This window comes from Drosophila nasuta, chromosome X (genome assembly GCF_023558535.2).
Source record: "Drosophila nasuta strain 15112-1781.00 chromosome X, ASM2355853v1, whole genome shotgun sequence".
NCBI classification, from domain to species: domain Eukaryota; kingdom Metazoa; phylum Arthropoda; class Insecta; order Diptera; family Drosophilidae; genus Drosophila; species Drosophila nasuta.
The window spans coordinates 15,910,173-15,927,489 of record NC_083459.1 but is presented as its reverse complement, the minus strand read 5'-3'; the positions used below and the strand labels follow the sequence as shown (position 1 = coordinate 15,927,489).

Here is a 17,317-nt window from a genome sequence, read left to right as displayed (position 1 = left end):
TTACTTATGTTCGAGAGCCCAGCGGGAAACTGTGGAAATGCTGCTTCTTGACCATTGCTTTATTTTAGAGTTGACCGGAGGCAATTAAAAGTACATTTTCATTTTGCTCTTTGAGTACGTCAGAAAAACGTTCAGAATTTGAAGACGTCCGAGTATATGAATACATTTTCACTTCAGCTGGTTTTCTGCAACTCAATTGTATTAAATAACGAAATCCTCATAATATTTATATTATATTATATTTCTTAAAGTTAAGCAAGAATTTAATAATAAAAGCTGAATATCATACATTAAATTAAGTTTTAATTCAACTAAATTCAACAGTTTTAAGCACAAGTACTACATTTATTTAAAAAGACAATCCATACCAGCATATGTTAGTTGTTAATTAAAACAAAGATTGCATATAAATATGGCGTTAATGGCGTTTTTCACACTGCATAAATTGTGGGTAATAAATCATTTTACCTTCTGTTAAGTTGGCAGGCTTTTTTATACCAGCTAGAAATACTTTTGCACGGACAAAAACACTTACTTATTTAACATAGTAGTTGATTTTTTCCTCTATGATATATTTGAATGTACTACAATATCAATATGCAAAAAATAGCCTTTGGTATTCTTTATCTAATGGATAACGGGTATCTCACTGTAGAGAAACTCTTTCTCTGTTTTTTTTTTGTATGCAGAAAGAATTTACTTTTGAGTTTCATTATTTTTTGAGTCAATTGGAATTTTCAGAAAAGGAGCGAAAGCTTTAAAACTTGACTCGGTTTTAATATTTATTTGATGGGTGTTGTTGTAACCGCATTCACATGCTGAGCTAACCTAATCAAAACTGTACAAGTTTTGCAGCATCAATTATGTATTTCATTTTCATTTTCATTTTCATTTTCGCTTGCATTCAAATGTGCGCAAAGGTTTGATTTTAGGTGGCAAGCCAATCAACGTGCCAGTTAAAAACGGAAACTGCCAGTTAAACATTCAGCATGTTGGTCATAAGGATATACGTATACGTAATACGTATGTGCAAGGCTGCTCATAATTATGACACACACACACACATACATACATACTAACAGCTGCATATTGCGTGTGGTGCTTGATTTTTGGCAGCGCATAATACGCTTCTCTCTCTCTCTCTCTTTCGCTCTTTCGCTCTGTGTGTAACTGACCAAACAGCAAATGCTAATTGCATGTAAGTGTAGTAGTACACACACGCACACATATGCATATAATTGTATGTGTGTGTATGTAAAAGGCAATGTGCATGCAAGTCGCGGCCTCAAACGTGGCTGCGTTTCGAATGCCTGCCGTCAATTCAAGTGGTTAACCCTACACTCATACTCACACACACACACACACCCACACACCCATACATTCGTTCAATATTATGGCTCGCAATCTAATTAACCACACTGAGAGAAAGAGCAGGCAAGTGGAATTCAACCCGTCTAGTAACGTCTGATGCCTAATTCGTGCTACCAATATTTGCCACTCATTTCAGCCGCCACAGCATACGAGTTAAGTAGTCCTCAATTGCCTCTATGTGTGTGCCTGTGTGTGTGTGTGTGTGTGTGTGTGGGCGTATTCACATTTCCTTTGCATGTGTGAGAGAGATGGAGCCCACACATATGTATGTACATACATACAGGCACAGACGATGCTTAATTGAGAACGGAATTCAGCGCTAATTTAATTCGTTTTGCCAGCCTTTGTGTCGTATACTCAATGTTCGGTGCTTGACTGGACTGTCCTTGTGGCCAGAGATTGGCTGTTTAGTGGATTTAAAGAGCTTATCCTTAACCAGGCAGCCAGACAGGCAGTCAGGCAACGTCACAGTGACACAGTTTTTAGCCTTTTTCAGCCCAGGCTGTGTCAGGTCCTTGGCTGTCGATTAGTCAATTATAGACAAATGGCCGGGGAGTTGAGCGCGGCCACGGCGCAATGTAAACAAGCCATCAATAGCAACGACAACGACAACGACGTCGGTTGAGCAGACTATTTGTATGTGTACAGCAGCGAAGAAACTGCCACAGAGAAAAAACAACCAAAAGCGAATAACGAATAACGAAACAACTGAAGCAAAGTAACAGCGAAACACAGCGCTGAGAGAAATGGCCACAGCAAAAGAAAGGGGCCAGAGTGTGGACTCCTCCAGCCCGGTGTGGATGAGATAAAAGAATTATGCATAAGCAGCAGGGCACACACACAAAAGGCACAAGCAGCCCACAACGCTGGGCACCCTGGGGCACAATGGACTGGCAACTGGCAACTGGCAACTGGCAACTGAGGCAGCAGCAAACCAAAGTGTGCCGAGCACGAAACGGAAACCACAAAACACTGCAGAAATTTCAAAAGGAATACCAGTAAGAAGTGCAGATAGAAACGATGTACAAACTCAAGTTGCTCAGTCGCCTGCTTGAATACTCTAGAAGAAGCTTTGAGAATTTATTTGTTAACTTCAAAATGTATTTATAATTTTATATATTAGAATAGAGAATCTAATTCAAACTAATGAAATATTAATTCGTAGATAACAAAAAGATTAAAGCAATAGCACTAGAATAGCATTTTTACTAAAATTATATTTAATTTGTGCTTTGCATAATGAATGAAGCAAAAGTGATATAACTATATTATAAAATAAATATTTAATAAAAATTAAAACTTAATTAAATAAACAATCTGATCTTAAAATATCAGTACCATGAAGAGAATAATTTAAAATTAACTTTTAAATAATTTTAAGCACCTTCTAGTGTTAATTTAAATTAAATAGGAAAACTTAGCTGCCTTACTACAAAAACTATTATTTCCAAATTGTACTGTAAAGAAATACCTTTACTAAAAAATTAAACAAAACTTTAAATTTTTGCTTAAAGAGAAAAATAAAACACTAGTAAATATTATAAACAAACTTGCTAAATTTTGAATTCTAATTTGAAATTGCACAAAATAGTAAGCATTACATTTTTGTTTCTCTCTTTAGATAGCTTCGACATTACCCCATCGAAAGTTAGAGTATTTCCGCAGGTACATAATAATGGCAATATCTGAATATGTATAGCTTTTATTAAATTTGATTGTTATACGAATAATACATGCCATAACAACCACAATCACATTTCGCTTGCCAAGCTAACTAGATTGCAGCGCTGAGACTTCACGGAGAGCGGCGGATCATTACAACAACTTGCTTTTATGAATTCATTTGCTGCAGTTGAAACTCTAAGCTCAATTTTTGCATTAGTTGATTAAGTAGATGGAAGTATGCAGTTTAAGAATCTGTTTAATTCAATTTCTGTAAGCCTTAAATCACCTGCTGCAATCAGTTTGGAAGAGCTCGTCACGAAATCTATTCTTGTATCTCATTAGAGAGTCAGCAGAGAGAGCTCGATTCAATATTGAGCCAAATAGAGTTAGGTGTGCGGCTCAGCTCATTCATGTGGTTAGCAACCGACCAGCGTTACCTTTAAATAGATAGATAGGCAGATGGACACACATACACACACACACTCGCACAGAGAAAGACAAAAACATCTAGATACATTTGCAACGTAGCTGTCGTCCAAGTTTCCTTTTGCTGTGAAACAAATCCCAAACGGATATCGAGAAAAACAGTTTGGTGTCGGCCATTTGTTTAGATCTGGACCACGGCTAACCAAGAGTTGAAAGGGGGGGCGAAGAGGGGATAGGCAGTCGAGGAGGCACGCGGATGCAACTGGAATACTGTTGGGCACATTGGCATTGGGTGCTTAGCGTCAACGTTAAGAGATAAACAAAAGTTTTGCAGCCATTGAATGTGCGACTAGTACAAGGACTACTTCAACTACTACTACTACTATGAGAGTGGAGGCTGCAACTGAAGCTGAATCTGAATGGGTCGGGATATAGTCGGAACAACAAAAAGATGCCGAAAGAATGCAAAAGTTTAAATTGTGTCTGTGCCACAGGAACAAGGACAACCTGGTTCCCGGCTATGTGCAAGCAATGTAAGCAAAGAGCCAGGCAACGGAAATGCTGCACAGTGGAAGTAAACGTTATTGAATTGAGCGAAAAGTGGGAGCTTGCTAGTACTAATGTGGGATTGGTTTTATGTTAATGTTTATTTATTATTTCATAAGTTTAATCCTTAATTATATGATATTTAGTTTATTGATTAATTTACGTCTTGCTTTTCTCGTCGTCGTCACAAATTATATTCTAAGTATATTCTATCGATTTCCTTCTCAATCGATACTCCTTTCTTCCTATCATCGATAGGTGGATAGATTGGCGTTGCCAGACCCATTCCCACATTGCCTTTTAATAATTTAAATAATAAATGAAAATGAGAGCTTTCACAAAATTAAAATACATATTTCATATGCGAACAAATCTCTATTCCTGCACTTAAATGAACCAACTGCAACTAATGCTGATTTGGCAAATGCTTTTCACTTTGTGTCACTTGTCAATCAAATGCCATAAATTGAATGTCAAAAATGCACGTCGAATTTGTGTGTGCGTGTGTTTTAAAATGATTTCGCAATTGATAATTGAGCCCATGGTGTGAGCCTGATAATCGCCACCACAAAAAACGGGCAGCAAGTCATCCCACAGTTGTTTCTATTGCCCAGCTCGCTCTCGCTCTTGCTGTGGACTCTGCTCATTTTGGGGCTGCAGCAACCACACGATTTCCGCTAAATGCCAGCTAGAAAATAGATGCTGGCATTGGCAGCAAAAAGCAAGCAACGACAACACGATTTCCCCCACCAGCCAGCCATTTGGCCATCCCTTTTTCGGCCATTATTGTGTTAACGCCTGTTCACCCAGCCCCTTCCACCACTCACTCCACTTGCCACTTGCTCATATCCCGACTTTCAGGCTGCCATCAAAACAAACAAAAGCAAAATCTAGTTAATTGGGTAAAATGCTGTGCGGAAATTGAAAGCAAAAGCACAAACAGCGGCTGTTCGAGAGAGAGAGAGAGAGAGAGAGAGAGAGCGGAGAGGAAAAGAAGGAGAGAGTGCCACCAAATGTTGCAAGCAGATGCATGGCCATCACCGTTTTGCAGCAGCGGAAATTCTGCCACCCCCGATCAGCAGCCTTTTCACTGCTCCGTTTCCCAAAATGCAATAAATATCTAAATTGCTGCATGGCTTTCGCCATTCGCCGTATTCACAATTCGCAATTCACAATTCGCATTGCAGTTGCATTTTCGTATTTCGTATTTTGCATTTTGCATTTTGACTGTGGCCATGGCTAACTATATACGCCATGCATGGCCATTGTTCATCGATTTATGCAAATTTCTGCTCACATTTTATCAATAAACAATAATAAATTAAAATCAACAATCACTGGGCATAGCTGCTCGTTTTGCGGACCCAGGCGCCAAATTGAAAACGAAATTCATAAATGCTCCATTGTCAACGGGCCCCAAACCAATTGCCAAAGGGAAATTGTCAACCACCAACTGTGAACTAGTAAAAACAAATGGTCAACAAAAATTTAAGACATAATCTATAACATTGTTCGACTAACAAATACCTAAAAAATATTAATACTATTTTTTAATAGCATTTTATATTCAATTACTTCATAAATCTTTAGATCAAAAAAAAAATAACATTTTTTGCAGGTTTAGCAACTAACAGGACAATTGAAAGGTTCCCGACATGACACATAGATGGCACTTTAATCAGTCTACCACTCTTCAAGGGAATTATGTTGAATAAAGAAAAAAATATTGCCAAAAAATCGTGATTTATAATAATATGGCAGGCCTGTGTCGCTTATTGTAGTAAAAGAACATTTTTTAGCTTTATACATTCCATTTAGAATGTGAAGACTTTAAAGATGTAGCTAAATTTATCAGCTATAAAATTCTATGAATATATTATTTTTATTGCATTCAGAGAGTTTCTTTAAAAATATAATTGTTATAATTTAATATACCCAAGACAAGCTGTCAACAGATACATTGCAACTTAGTGACTATTCCATTACCAAACAGAGGGTAAGAAATGTAAATAAGCAAACAGGGGAATAGAATCATGAACATAAATAAACGGTTTGCATTCTTTATTATTCTCACTAATTTTAAGCATTAGTCACACTTAAGTTTTGCTTTCATTTTCATGGTCGAACGCACTCAACCTGACGTATTTATTTTCATCAAAATATATATATATATATATATTCAAATATATTTATGTCAGGTGTTTTTATTATATTTGCGAGCAAAGTCCTTTGAAAAGCATTTCACGTACTAATGTTGATTTTTAATTTTAAGCACACAGCAATGCAAATTCTTTTCAACATGACCTAAATTTGATGTAATTAAATAATGCATATTGTTATCAAATAAAACATCAACGGGTTTTTTTTATATATAAATATATATGTATATTAAAATACTTTAGAGCAGCAACAATTTATATTGTTATCTTTTCACTCGAGCAGCTTTAATTGCGTATCAATTGTGATAATATTAAAGCTGAAATGAGCTTTAAATACTCTCTTTAGAAATTTGCATAGAAACGAGTATTTAATTTCGCTGCAAGCATTTAATTTTGACATTGACAAACAAGTTGTAGAGTTCAGTTCTTAATATAGATTAATTGCAATTTACACTTGAGTAATGGAAAGTGAGCCAAAGAAGAGTTTGAATACGCCAAAAGCAAAAGACAAGAATACCGCATAAATATTTAAGTAGGCCACCAGAAAATAAGAAGTGAGCTGAAAATGTGTAAAAAGAATATAAACTATGAGCAAAGTAAAAGGTGCTGCCAAAGTTTGCTATTAGATTGGATTTTTTTTCTTTTTTTCTTTTTTTTTTTTGTGTCTGTTTTCTGCTTCTGGTTTCGATTGGGGGGCCAGTTTTGCATACTTTTGTGCGGGGCACATGGGAAATTTGCATTTTCCATTTCACGGCAGGCGTTCGCATCAAATGGAAAGCGCCAACCCAAAAACGCGGCAGCCAATGAATGAATGGATGAATGAATGGCCGAGTGAGTCAGTGAATCAGTCAGTGAGGGAGTGGAGGAAGGTGATAGGGATGATGCTGTAGACGAGCGACTCAGTGAAAAGCAACAACAGCAATCCGATGATTTATTACACTTTTGATGTTATTGATATTTTATTTGTGTGCGATGAAGTAATTTAGTGGCACGGCAGACTGCAACCTGGAATTGCAACCTGCAATCGGCAAAAACAATGGCAACGTCAGAAGGAAACTACCAGCAATTTGAACCCAAGGAAAAGCCAAACGTTGCTTCACTTATGATTTATTCTGACAGTGGAAAGTTAAGCACAAACACAAGCACACACTAAGATATTTGTAGAGGCAGCAACTGGAGAAGCCATGTGGGATCTTTGGATTATCAGTCGAAGTCAATTGATATCAAAAGTGAAAGCTGAGTGCCTGCAACTTTTATGTCTTTAATCTGCAAGCCGCAAATTGAACACACACTCGATAAAAAATATACAAATATTTTTCCATTGAAAACTTTTATTACACCGCCCAAATGTATAGAACAAATCTAAAAATTGTGAAATGTATTCCAAAGAAAAAAGCAAAATCTAATTCAATAAATTCCAACATCAAAGCAACCTGTGTGTTTGTTCAACTTCCCAACTCGCTTCTCTCATTTCTCAGTTCATTTTTGTGTAACACACTGTTTCGGCAACACATTTCGATAGCTCGAAACAAAATCTCAGAATATACTTGAAAGTAGATTAAAAAAAAAGCCGCGTAAAGAGAACATTTACAATGTCGTACACTAGCCGGTGCATTCAACGCTTAGCTCAGTCGACGCACAAGCTAATGCGCAGCAAGTCCGACTATTCGAAGACCATTTGCAATCTGAAGATCAACAAGAACACAAAAGTGATGGTGCAGGGATTCACTGGCAAACATGGCACTTTCCACTCCGAAGAATCCCTCAAGTATGGCACACAAATCGTCGGTGGTGTGTCGCCCAATAAAGGTGGCACCAAGCATCTGGACAAGCCGGTCTTCAAGGATGTGAAGGAAGCGGTCAAAGAACTGAAACCCGATGCTACAGCAATTTTCATACCTCCCCCCACGGCTGCCGAGGGCATTTGTGCAGCCATTGAGAACGAGATCGGTCTGATTGTGGTCATCACCGAAGGCATTCCCCAGGTGGATATGGTGCGCATCATGCAGATGCTCAATAGCCAGGAAAAGAGTCGCCTCCTGGGTCCCAACTGTCCGGGCATCATCTCGCCGGAGCAGTGCAAGATCGGCATAATGCCCGGCGATATACACAAGCGTGGCATGATCGGCATTGTGTCGCGATCTGGCACGCTCACCTACGAGGCAGTGCATCAGACGACGGCGGCGGGATTGGGCCAAACACTGTGCATTGGCTGCGGCGGTGATCCATTCAACGGCACCAGTTTCATTGATGCTCTCAAGATCTTTCTGCACGACAAGGAGACCAAGGGCATTATACTAATTGGTGAGATTGGCGGCTCCGCCGAGGAGGATGCTGCCGAATTCCTCAAGACCGAAAACTCTGGCAGCGAAGCCAAGCCTGTGGTCGCCTTTATAGCTGGCCAGACGGCGCCACCAGGACGGCGCATGGGACATGCGGGTGCCATCATCTCGGGGGGGGCAAGGGTGCGGCCAAGGATAAGGTGAAAGCTCTGGAGGCTGCTGGCGTCGTTGTGGCCAACAATCCATGTCACATGGGCAAGATACTGCACCAGGAGATGGTTAAGCGCAAGCTGGTCAAGTAGAGAAGAAGAAGAGGTATGCACAATGGCATATATAATAAACAAATACGATATATAGGAAAGCTTGCTCTTGGAAGTTTACAATGTTCTTTTTTTGGCACTTATGAAATTTATTGCTTTTGCCAATTTTTGCTACCCACAAGCATTTCAATAGTTTAACCAGAAATTGTCATTTAAATGGTATTAAAATTGCGATCAATAAGAAATAATAGTTTTGCGCTTCCTGATCTATTCTTATATATGTTTCTTTTTAAACCCAGTCTTGTCTATTTCATATTTATTTTTGTACTTTTTATACCCGCTACCCATAGGGTAGAAGGGTATTATAACTTTGTGCCGGCAGGAAATGTATGTAACAGGTAGAAGGAGGCATCCCGACCCTATAAAGTATATATATTCTTGATCAGTGTCAACAGCCGAGACGATCTAGCCATGTCCGTCTGTCCGTCTGTGTGTCTGTCCGTCTGTCCGTATGAAACACTGGATCTCAGAGACTATAAGAGATAGAGCTATAATTTTTTTCGACAGCATTTGTTATGTTTGCACGCAGATCAAGTTTATCTCTAATTTTTGCCACGCCCACTTCTGCCCCCGCAAATCAAAAAAATCGAATAACAAGCGTAATTTTAAAGCTAAAGTTACGAATTTTGGTATATATAATAATAACTATAGTAGTATAATAACTATAATATAGTATGATTCCTGAAAATTTGGTTGCGATCAGATAAAAATTGTCGAAGTTATTAAGAAATACTTTTGTATGGGCAAAAACGCCTACTTACTAGGGGTCTTAGTTGCTTTGGCTGACAATCTGGTATATTTTGAATGCGGTTTTATATCGATATACCAAATATACCATTTGGTATATTTTTAGTATTTTTGCAGTATATTCGGTATTTAAAAAATACCGCAAAATACATTTCTTTTATTCAAAATGGGTAGCGGGTATCTCACAGTCGAGTACACTCGACTGTAGCTTTCTTACTTGTTTTATTTATCATATTTTGTTTTGAGTTCTTTCTTGGTTTTAAATTATTTTGTTTTCTCAGAACCATTTCAATCAATTGAAAGAAACTTCACAACAACAATTGTACGTAAAACTACTACAATTTTTTATATAAATACAATGCAACACTTTGTAGAAACTATCGATGCTTATCGATAAAGCAAACACGTTTACCAACACTACATTCGAGACTTACACGTTAGCCTCCCTTCGTTTCGTTTGGATAATCAACTAAGTGCCTACAAGGGAATACTCATAGTTATAGTTAGATGCAGTTATCGATAAGCAAAGGCGCAAACACTGACTTGCACTTTTATGGGTCAACGAGGTGTGGACTCGACTCATTATTGCCACTATTCCATAGCATACATACTACTACATACTCGTTCCCTTTATAGAATGATATGGTCCTGGACGCCCGGCAATTGCATGACTTTCATTTGCTTTAACGCCAAGTTAAAGGCAGAAAGCTAATTTTGTTACCGTGTTGCTTTCAGTTGTTCTGTTGTTGTTTATTGTTGTTGAATTGCTGTTGTTGTTGCGGGGGTGTTGCATTTGTTTACCCTGTTGCGGTGCGATTGCCGCTCTGCCGCTGCCAATGCGACTGTGCCACATTGTGCTGCATGACATGTCGTGCCACCATTTTTCCATGTTTTTCCTAACTGTTGGCTATAAACTAATTACCGCACATTCGTTTTTTTGTTTTGTTGCTCTACTCAGCTTGTTTGTTGCTTTCTTGGCAGCTTGCTAGCGAGTTGTTTGTAGTTGTTTCGCTGTTTGTTTATTTTTGTTTGTTTGTTTGTTGGTGTTACTTTTCTGTTGTCTGCCAGCAATTATGTAGATAATTGACGTCACACGCGGCGTATGCGCAACATTGCGCGCTCCTGTCAACTGGCAGCTGCTCTCCGTTACTCCCGGCCAACTACTTGACAAATATTTAAATCATTTGATGTCGGGTAAAATTCAGGTGTTTGCACAAGCCTCGCCTCGCCTCGTCTCGTCTCTTACTTCTCTGTCTATCTTCTCTTCTGCGCATAATTTAACTAAAAGCAATTCAAAATCAGCCCAGTAAAGTCAGAGGCAGTAGCAGTAGCAACAGCACTACAGCACTGAGGGAAGCCAAGTGCAGCCAGGCTTCAACAACTGTTAAATGCCAGGAGCCATGTAGCAGCCACGCCCCTCAAAGAGCGAGACAAGCGAGTCTCGCCTCCATCTCTAGAAACACACACACTGCAAGGCAAAAAGTTCTTTCGCTTGCCAACTCCTTTTCCCTCTCCCTCTTCCTCAATCTCTCTCTCTCTCTGTCTCGAGCCTTAAAGTATTTGCCTGGTTTCTTTTGCCAGCTGCTTAGGTGTCAACGCTGCACTTGAGCTACGTGTATTTTTGTGAGTCATTTCTTTTCAAAGCAATGTGCCAAATGCCACAGCACACACAGGGCACACACAGTCAGACAGAAAGACAGACAGTTGAAAAGCGAAAGAGAGAGAGAGCGAGTGAGTGAGTGAAAGAGACAGTCAGTCAGTTTGCCAGCAAGTGGCGCACTTCTATGGCCAAGCTGCCAGCACAAATGCATTTTCCTTATTAAAAATCCATGTGTGTGCCAAGTCTCGTTCCTTGGTGTGTATATTTATTCCATTTAAATCATACTAGCTGTGGGGATGTGTGTGTTTGTGTGTGTGTGTGTGAAAAGCACTCTTCACTTTTCATTTGGAAAAGTCGAAACTTAATTGCAAAGTGGACAATGAGCACATTTTACCATGTGCCCTCTCTCTATTATCCTCTTAAGTCATCCCAGAGATAATGCTATTCAAGTGTCTCGGCGAGTGCCGCAATAAGATGCCAACGACAGCAGGAGGAGGAGGCAACGTGACAGCCCATCGACCGCAGCAGCAACAGTGAAAAGCAATTAAAATAAAAAAGAAAGTAAGGTACAATTGCTGCTGCTTACACTCCTCCTCAATCGACAACGAGTAAATTGCTCTTGTGCCCTTCTTCTTCACGCAATCGATTCGATTTTTGGTTTTCAAAGACTTTACAAACGTTGGCACTTGGTGTAGGTCGACTAAGTGCTTCTTGTGGTTGCTAATCGTGTTCGCCGAAACCGTCGAAACCAAGGTGGTTGATTAAATGCCAAAATAGAGCCCGAAAAGATTGAAAACTTTTTGTAATGCCAGCATTTAAAGCAAATTCAGTTTATTGCTTAAAAGTGTAAAGTTAAAAAACAAAAGCATTCTTAAATTTTATCAATTTGAATAGTTTCCACAAAAAAAAAACCAACTAAGAAAGTTACAGTAGAGTGTACTCGACAGTGAGATACCCGCTTCCCATTTTGAATAAAAGCAAAACAGTGCGGTATTAATTTTAAAATATACAAAATAAATATATTTAAAAAATACTGAAAATTTGCAAATACTATGTATTATTCCAAATAAAACATTCGAAATATACCATAGAGTGCTAAATATACCAGATTGTGAGCCAAAGCTACTTAGACTCTTAGTCTCTGAAATCTAGATGTTCATACGGACTGACGGATATGGCTATATCGTCTGGGTTATCGTCACTGATCTAGAAAATACATACTTCATTAAGTTGCCTAGAGGCACAAAATTATAATACCCTTTTACCCTATGATTACTGGGTATAAAAAGTAAAGCCAATCGAGTGGCACACAAGGTTTTGTACAATTTATGGGCTGTCATTGTGGCATCAGAGGAGGCAAGTAGCCACAATTTGACAAGCATTTATTAGACCGCCGCACACACATCAAACAAATTGAAAACTAAGCCTTCGAGCTAAACTAACTGCCAACACATCGAACAAGAAGACCCAAAAGGAAGCGAACAGAGAGCAAAAATGAGAAAGGCAAATGAAGGAAAAGGATGCGGTGCGGTGCGGTGCGGTGGAGAGTTGTGTCAAATGCAAACAAAACCCCAAAATGTTGCATTTAATTGCAACTATTGGAAAGTTTTACCGCTTTTTCTTGCTGCTGCAACCCAAATGTTGATATAACAATCGCAACCACATTTTTGTTCGAAAAGCCAAATTGGTTTATTTTCTTGCTAAATTCGGGTAGCACGTTGTCACCCTAAAAAAAAATAGATGAAGGAATACAAGCTGGCCACTGGACAGCAAATTCGAAATACTAGCGCGCTTTAAACTGTTTCAACTGTCTGCAGGATATCAAGATAGAGAGAGAGAGAGCGAGAGAAAGAGAGAGGAATCATGCACAGCTAGTCGAAACAATTTCTGTCAATTTATGCAGAACATGCTGCACACATTGAGACAGAGAGAGAGAGAGAGAGAGAGAGAAGTAGGTCTTGGCCTCGTTTATTATACCCGATACCGACAGAATGGAAGGGTATTTGACAGGCTGAAGAAATCATCTCCGACCTTATCAATTATATATTCTTGATCAACACCCGAGACGATATAACCATGTCCATCTGTACGTAAAAGTTATTTAAGATAAGGCGAAAAAGTCTGGCATTCGGAATAGTTTAGTATTAGTTGTATTTAAAGAATAATACCACGCTGTCTTGCTTTTATTGGAAATGAGTAGCGGGTATCTCACAGTTGAGCACACTCGACTGTAGGTCTCTTACTCGTTCTTTTTTTTTTATTTTGGCTCAATCGATGGGTGAACTAAGCTAACCAAGCAAGCCCATCACAGATACATTTGCTCAACGTTTATTTTGTATTCCATTTTTGCTGCAAATGCAAACAAATGAAATGCTACACGTTCCACGTGCCACACACAAGCAGACAGAGACAGAATGGAACGGAGCAGAGAATATAAACTCCTGTTGTAATTGGGTGAAATACTGAGGAAGGGAGGGAGGTCGGTAGGTAACTTTGGATTTTAGCTGTCACTGAATCGACAATTATGACAATTGAGATTTTATCTGTACAAGTTTTCGATGGCAAATGATAACCAATGTTGTTTTCAATGATTACTAATGATTTCCAATGTGTTATGCAATGAAGTTTACCACAATTTGCATCTCATTGTGTGTATTCGGGCTTTGAATATTTCGTATGATTTAATGTGCACACACACACACACAATACGTGTAAATTGCCAATACAACACGTAAATAAAGAGAATCAATTAGAATTTAAGCAAATCTTTACACTTGGCGTTGAGGATAATTCTCCGACTCTTTGGTGTGAATTTGTCTCCTTTCAGCTGAATGTTAGCTGCAAACTATGCAAATTTACCAGCACATGGTTAAAAGCTGTCAACTTTTATGCTTAGCGCGCAAATAATTAGAAAAGTTCGTTGACTGCTGACCACAAAAAGCCACAAAAACAACAACAATAACTGCCAGCAAAAAGAAGGATAACAATAACAACGACAGCGACAGCGACAGCGGTGATGACTAAAAGCAAAACATCATGTGTGAGAGGAATTCAATTAAATATGCAAAAACAAATCTAACATTTAAAAAAACAAAAAAACATTAAAAACCTTAATACAAATATTATATTGAAATATTTTGCACTGTGAAATACCCTGTTGAAAAATAAGAAATTTAAATTTATTTTCAAACTAAATTTATGAGACTTTTTGCATTAAGTAAAATGTTAATTTATTGCCTATTTAATAACTGAAGTATTTAGTGAAAGCCTGGTAGTGAAAACACCTCTTGGTCAATTTTGGAACACAGGGTAAAAAAAGGAAAAGTTAAACAACGCGCGTTTTAATAGTTGCCCGGGTTGTTGGGGATTGGATTAGGGACGCTTGCGGCTGCGAACTTCACTGTCGCAATTAATAAAGTTTGTGTCGAACAAAAAACCACTGAAACTACAAAATAATCTAAAAAAACCAAAACAAAAAAATAAATAAACATGACAACAAAACAAATAAACAACAACAACAAAAAGCATCGCAATTCTGTTGAAAATTTTTGCAATTTTGTGGGGAAAAAATTGCTGACATTGCGTATACGCCACATGCGACAGTTAACCAGTCCCCAGGCAGCTGCTCGTCAAGTGTCTATGCATAATTTTTAGACATGAAACTTACCCACAACAGCAAGCATCATTCACTATACCCTGTTTAACAGTTACGCCCTAAATGCCGGAAAGCATCGCAGTTTAAAGAGTATGTAGAAGGCTTTCATATGTGTACGCGTATGTAGTTGAAGAGCTGAACTCTTACTTGCTTTGGCACCCACCCAGAGAGCTGGGTGTCAAATTGACAAACCGCAGTTTTAATATGCAGTTTTAATCAAGTTTAAAAGAGCCAGTTGAATGCTAATGACACGAGCTTAAAGTGGCTCTTCAACCCATTTAACATTGCATTTCACGCAGCTAATTGAAGCTGAGTTGCAGTTGGTTAGCTTCAACACAAGTAAATTAATTAAATAAAAGCTCTCTCTCTACTCACCAGAATATATATACCTAATATTATATTTAATTAGTATTCTGTTAACAACAACATACAAAATATAAATAAAATGCGAGTATTTTACTTCGCTGCCCAAAAAAGTATGCTGTGTTTTTTTTGCAGATTTGCAATACGAAAGCTAATAAAACAATCTATATGTAAATAGGTTTATAAATAGCAGTAATTAAGATGCAGTAGACTCGTTCAGTAAATAATAATTAAGACTACTAAATGCTAACCGAAGGCCGAGAACATCGAATATGCATGTGCAATTACTATGCTAAAATTACATTTTTTTTTGCAGCACTGAATTATAGATGAAGTAATCTGTTAAGAAGCATTTGCCTTTTTTTCAAACATAAGTTACTACACATTTGCAGATGACCATTGCGTTTGTTAAGTCAGTTTTTTGTTTTGTTGTTAAGCGCGAGATGGAAACAAGAAGTGGCAAAGTTGCAAAGTGCATTGGTTACTGTGGCAATAACACTCAGACTTTGTGGCATGCTGAGACTCTGCGGTTTTTATGCTCCACTAAAAACCGCTATCCAAAAGCCGAATGAGCGTCTGACTGTCTGTCAAGGAGGCAAGGAAGCGTGTGTGTGTGTGTGTGTGTTTGTTGAGGTGTTTGGGCAAAAGTTTTGTCGACATCTTAATTTCTCACTTGTAAATTGAGCTGCGCCAGCAACCGCAAATTAGACCCCAAAGTATACGTACTTTGTGGATGCCAAATAAAGCCACACACACACACGCACACACACACACACATACGCACTCAGACGTGCACAGACACAAACGCATAGATTTCTATATGGCAGAACGTTGGCGAAGCCACAGAGCAGTGTACATACAATCGACACACAGACATTCATGCGTAAAACCAACATGCACACACGCATCTATGTAAGTGTGTGTATGTGTGTGTGTGTTCACAATGTATAACAACAAAGTTGAAGTGTGCGACGTGCAGGATAAGTCGAGTCAAGGGACATTTGATACCAATGGACCAAGACCCCAGTGTCGATACTTTTACATCAGCGAACTGACCAAATGCATGCCAAAAAGGGAAAAGGGGAAAAGGGGAAGAAGGGGGAGCTCAGAGAGGAGGAAAAAGTGAAGCCGATAACAACATTGATTGAAATTGAAACTTGGCTGCCGGTCTACGCTCTGCGCTTTGCTCAATTCTCTATTTTCTATGTGCACTGCGATGTTGCCTTTGTTTAACAAGCTTAAGCTTAAGTTCGAAGAGCAGCACAGATAAGTTTTTAAAAAGTGAACGATAATTATCGATATGCCAATCCGTAGTTATTTTATAAATAAAGCATGCTATCATTTTTGATATGGTTTGTTTGGGTTTACGTAAATAATAATGCATTTCAAATATTAAAGAATGTTGATCCACTTTTATATATTCCAATATAGAAAATATACTTCATGTATAAATGTTTATGCTATTCGTCACCTATTTTGCGGAAGCATTTAAGCATTTGTAACAATCTCTTTAAGCACTTGAAGTGCTATGAATACTTTATGCCTAATCACCATGTGAAGCGCATTTCGCAAGTCCATCGATAGCTTATCAATTTAAGAGGTTAAGAGGTTCCGCAAATTCGATTAAGCGCGTAAATCGACAATCAGACAGAGTCGGATACGATAACCGAGCGATTAGGCAATTATCGAGTAAGCTGCAGTCTGGCTGCTGACGAGATTGAAGTGCTTAGGTTAAAGAACTGTCAATGGATTTTCCTTTTTGTTTTTCGTTATGTTAGATGCTGCAACACATTCAGTGAAATTTCCCAACAGAGCGTCTGCATGGAGTCTTTGTCTTTAGCATACAATCACACACACACACACAAACACACGCACGTAGACATTGATACACACGCTTACACTCACAACACACAACTCTCACGCACACGTGCAACATTTTGTGGCAGGCAACGGCGTCGCGTCTTTCACACCGCACACGTAGACAAACATTTGCAAATGAGCGTTGAAGCGTGGGACAGCGAGACGCCGCAGCCGCCTCAGGTGGCACCCACTTGGATGCCTGCCACAATCCCTTTTCTGCTCCCTCTCTCTCACTCTCTCTCAATCTCCCTCTCGCTCTTAGCTGTAATGTGTGCACAATTAGAGTCGGGTTGCAGCAGCCAAATTGAAATATTTAATTAAAT

At 38.7% G+C, this 17,317-nt stretch overlaps 1 protein-coding gene across 1 annotated transcript; it reads left to right on the top strand.

The window, feature by feature from the left end:
* Positions 1-7,642: 7,642 nt before the first annotated feature.
* On the top strand, positions 7,643-8,957 carry LOC132796724 (succinate--CoA ligase [ADP/GDP-forming] subunit alpha, mitochondrial). Its single transcript, XM_060807982.1, is given in 2 exon segments — positions 7,643-8,620; positions 8,623-8,957. Coding segments are annotated over 2 exon segments (990 nt in total). The 5' UTR covers positions 7,643-7,759; the 3' UTR covers positions 8,752-8,957.
* Positions 8,958-17,317: the final 8,360 nt, after the last annotated feature.